Source organism: Primulina tabacum, chromosome 4 (genome assembly GCF_025594145.1).
Source record: "Primulina tabacum isolate GXHZ01 chromosome 4, ASM2559414v2, whole genome shotgun sequence".
In the NCBI taxonomy this organism is placed as follows: Eukaryota; Viridiplantae; Streptophyta; class Magnoliopsida; order Lamiales; family Gesneriaceae; genus Primulina; species Primulina tabacum.
The window spans coordinates 45015822-45020103 of record NC_134553.1 but is presented as its reverse complement, the minus strand read 5'-3'; the positions used below and the strand labels follow the sequence as shown (position 1 = coordinate 45020103).

Genomic DNA, 4282 nt, shown 5'->3' with positions numbered 1-4282 from the left:
ATGGAGGAGGCCCAGAAACAGAAGAGGGAGGCTGTGAGAAAGGAAAAAGGAGACCGGATGTCTAAGCCCGAGGAGAGGGGACAGAAAAGAGGCAATACAGGGCATTTTTCTCACCATGTGCCTCTGAAAATTGCTCGGGAGAGGGAAGTGCAGGAGTGCAGCAGAGATTTGGCCCCGGATCATCAGTTATCCCGGCCAGAAAAGAGTGGATTTTGCTCTTTTCACAAAGTATGCCACCATAACACTGAAAACTGCAAGGCACTAAAGGGGAATTATGTCTCACCCTCCATCCCGGGACCCAGTAACAATAGCCAGAGGCCGAGAGTGCCACCTTGGACATCTCGGCCACCAGGATCCAGCGCCCGAGGAAGAAGTGTGAGGAATATCCCGAGGATTGAGCCCAGTAGAAGAAGGGAGCCTGAGCCCGAGAGAAAAAAGAATTCGCCTCCTGCCACAGGAATGATCAAAATGATATTAGGAGGCTCTACTGATGGAGACTCTAACCGGGCAAGGAAGGGGAGAAGCAGGAGGGAATGTTTGGAGATAGAGGGAGCAAGAAGGAATGAGGCGATCATTAGTTTTGGCCCGGAAGATTTGAGAGGGGTGAATCTGCCCCACAACGACGCCTTGGTGATCCAAGCCCGAGTGGCGAATTATGATATTCTACGGGTCTTTCTGGACTCAGGCAGCTCTGTAAATGTAATTTTTAAAGATGCCTTTGTACAGATGGATTTGCAGGGCTACCACCTAGAGGCTGTAGAGACTGCCCTCTTTGGTTTTGCTGGCCATATGGTTTACCCGGAAGGGGAGATCATGTTGCCATTAACCTTGGGTTCTCAGGATCTTAAGAGGACGATGATGACTTCATTCACCGTAGTGGATTCCCCATCATCATATAATATCATTTTGGGGAGACCGGCTATGAACGAATTGAGAGCCGTAGCATCCACATACCACCAAAAGATAAAATTTCCAGTAGGAGCTCGGGTGGGAGAAGTCCGAGGAGATCAACCATCCTCTCGGAAATGCTATGTGGAGGCAGCCCGGGCTGATCAGAGTAGAACAAGGAAGGAAGGGAAGAAGGCAAGGGTAAACGGGGAAAGAACGATGGGGGGAGGAGAGGTGCATTTTGTGGCAGAAGAAGAACAAGAAGTAATAGAAATCGGACCAGGCCAGCAAATCCGGGTGGCCCGAGATCTCAGTATATCCACTCGGGTCAGTCTGATTCATTGTTTAAAAACTAATATTCGTGTGTTTGCTTGGTCCCAACAGGAGTTGACAGGGATTTCTCCCTTGATAGCAGAACATCAATTGAACATCCTCCCGGGATCTCACCCAGTAAAACAAAAAAAGAGGCACTTTGGCTCTGAAAAGGACAAAGTGATTGATGCGCAAATTAAGGAGCTTCTGAAAGCTGGCCACATTCGGGAAATTCAATTCCCCACATGGCTTTCGAATGTGGTCTTGGTACCCAAATCTACCGGGAGGTGGCGCATGTGTGTAGACTTCCGCGATCTCAACAAGGAGTGCCCCAAAGATCATTATCCTCTGCCCAGGATTGATCAGCTGGTGGATTCCACCTCGGGCTATGAACTGCTAAGTTTCATGGACGCATACCAGGGGTACCATCAAATCCCCCTGGCTAAAAAGGATCAAGACAAAGCCAGCTTCATCACCTCGGGAGGTACATTTTGTTATATTGTAATGCCTTTCGGGTTGAAGAATGCAGGGGCTACTTACCAGCGTCTGATGGATAAAGTCTTTGAGAAGCAGCTGGGACGGAATGTGGAAGTCTATGTGGATGATATTCTATCCAAATCTCGGGAGAGTGCCAGCTTTATTATTGATCTAGAAGAAACTTTTGCGACTCTCATGCATTATGGAATCAAGCTTAATCCTGCCAAGTGTATTTTTGGCGTGAAGAGTGGCAAATTCTTGGGATTCATTGTGACAGACCGAGGGATCGAGGTGAATCAAGAGAAAGTCAAATCTGTGCTAAGTATGCCATCTCCCCGATCTGTCAAGGAGGTACAAAAGATAACTGGGAGAATTGCTTCCCTTTCCAGATTTATTTCCCGATCAGCACACCAGAGTTATCCTTTTTTTCAAGTCTTAAGGAAGGCCCAGCAATTCGGATGGGATGAGAAATGTGAACAGGTCTTCCAGGACTTGAAAATTCATCTTGCCGGGCTCCCGATGTTGGTGAAACCAGAACCTGGAGAAAAATTATATGTCTACCTATCCACTATAGAGTATGCTGTCAGCTCTGTTCTAATAAAAGAGGAAGGAACTGATCAAAAACCTGTCTATTATGTCAGCCATGCTCTGAGGGGGCCCGAGCTCCGGTATAGCGAAGTGGAGAAAATTGCTTTGGCCCTGGTCATGACCGCCCGGAAGCTAAGACCTCACTTTCTGTCACATCAGGTTATTGTTCTTACCAATAGTCCTCTGGGTAGGATCATGACTCACTCTGAAGTATCCGGGCGGATGATAAAATGGACAGTAGAGTTGGGTGAATTTGACATCGAGTACAAGCCCCGAGTGGCCATTAAAGCGCAGGCTTTGTCAGATTTCTTATCTGAAATGATCCAGCCTAGCGAGGAGGAGGTATGGAAAGTATCAGTGGATGGGGCATCTAGCCTGGTGGGGTGCGGAGTGGGGGTGGTGTTAGTGTCTCCCCTGGGAGAAAAAGGTCAAATTAGCATTAAGAATTGATTCCCGGATAACCAACAATGAAGTTGAGTATGAGGCTGTTCTTGCAGGTATTCGAGCTGCCAGGGAAGTTGGAGCTTCTCGGATTATTCTATATTCTGATTCACAGCTCATCACTCAACAAATAAAGGGCATTTATGAGGCTAAGGATGACAGGATGCTTAAATATTTACAGCTCATTCGAGCCCAAGCAGAAAGCTTCATGGATTGGATTATTGAAAAAATACCCCGGGAAGAAAACAGTGAGGCAGACGCTTTGGCCAAAATGGCCGCTTCTTTATCAGAAGTTAATACCCGGGAGGTGCTGCATATTACTCGGCTGGTTCTCTCTACTGAGGAAGAAGCATCACTCCTGCCTGAAGATTCATGGATGACACCGCTGATCGCGTACATTACGAACCATGAGCTCCCTGAGGATAAAGCCCGAGCTCAGAAGATCAAAAGACAAGCTCCCAGGTTTGTTCTCTTAAATAAAATTTTGTACAGAAGATCATTCCAATGACCGCTTTTGAAGTGTTTAAATGAAAAAGAGGTGGATTATGTTCTCCGAGAGATTCATGAGGGGTGTTGTGCCGAGCACCTCGGAGGAATGTCTTTAACTCGAAAAACAATGCTTGCTGGATTCTGGTGGCCCACCTTAAAACAAGATTCTGCTCGTTTGGTCCAGATTTGTGAGGGCTGTCAGCATCATTCGAATTTCACCTACAGCCCCGCCACTCTCATGAAGCCTATTTGGGCATCCTGCCCTTTTGATCAATGGGGCATGGATATTGTGGGTCCTTTTCCGGTTGCCCGGGCTCAGAAAAAATTCTTACTAGTAGATGTTGACTACTTTTCCAAGTGGGTTGAAGCTGAGCCTTTAGCAAAAATCACCGAGCAGGAAGTATTGAAATTCTTGTGGAAGAACATTGTGTGCCGGTTCGGTGTGCCCAGGAGAATAATCTCGGACAATGGAAGACAATTTCAAGGTAAAGGAATTACGTCATGGTGCCAGGAAATGAAAATCACTCAATCTTTTACCTCTGTTGCATATCCTCAAGCCAATGGTCAAACAGAAGTTGTCAATAGAATCATTGTGCAAGCATTAAAAGCAAGACTTCAAGGTAAAGGAAAGAATTAGGTGGAGGAGTTACCTAGTGTTATATGGGCTTACAGAACTACTCCCCGGGCACCTACTCAAGAAACTCCCTTCAGTTTGGTATATGGTTCTGAAGCAGTTCTTCCAGTAGAGATCGGGCAGACTTCTTCCCGGGTAGAATCTTACCAGGAGGACAATGACCAGAGCAGGGCCATGGAATTAGACTTAATAGAAGAAAAAAGGAACAAGGCATTTATTCGAATGGAGGCATACAGAAGTCGGGTGATGACATCATATAACAAGAAGGTCTGCGTCCGAGACTTCCAAGTTGGGGATTTATTCATGAAAAAAGTCAACCCTGCTGGGGAAGTTGGGAAGCTGGAAGCCCGATGGGAAGGACCTTATAAAATCACTCGGAAAGTCAACTCGGGATTCTTTTATTTAGAAGATGCGCTAGGGACGTCCCCTCAAAAGGCCTTGAAATGTGTTTAA

General features: G+C 46.5%; 1 protein-coding gene across 1 annotated transcript; it reads left to right on the top strand.

Moving 5' to 3' along the window:
- On the top strand, positions 1–4282 carry LOC142542043 (uncharacterized). The gene is made up of 7 exons (XM_075648492.1): positions 1–630; positions 727–1152; positions 1273–1467; positions 1723–2692; positions 2763–3168; positions 3421–3680; positions 3930–4282. Exons 1-7 carry the CDS (start codon positions 1–3, stop codon positions 4280–4282), a joined length of 3240 nt encoding a protein of 1079 aa, XP_075504607.1.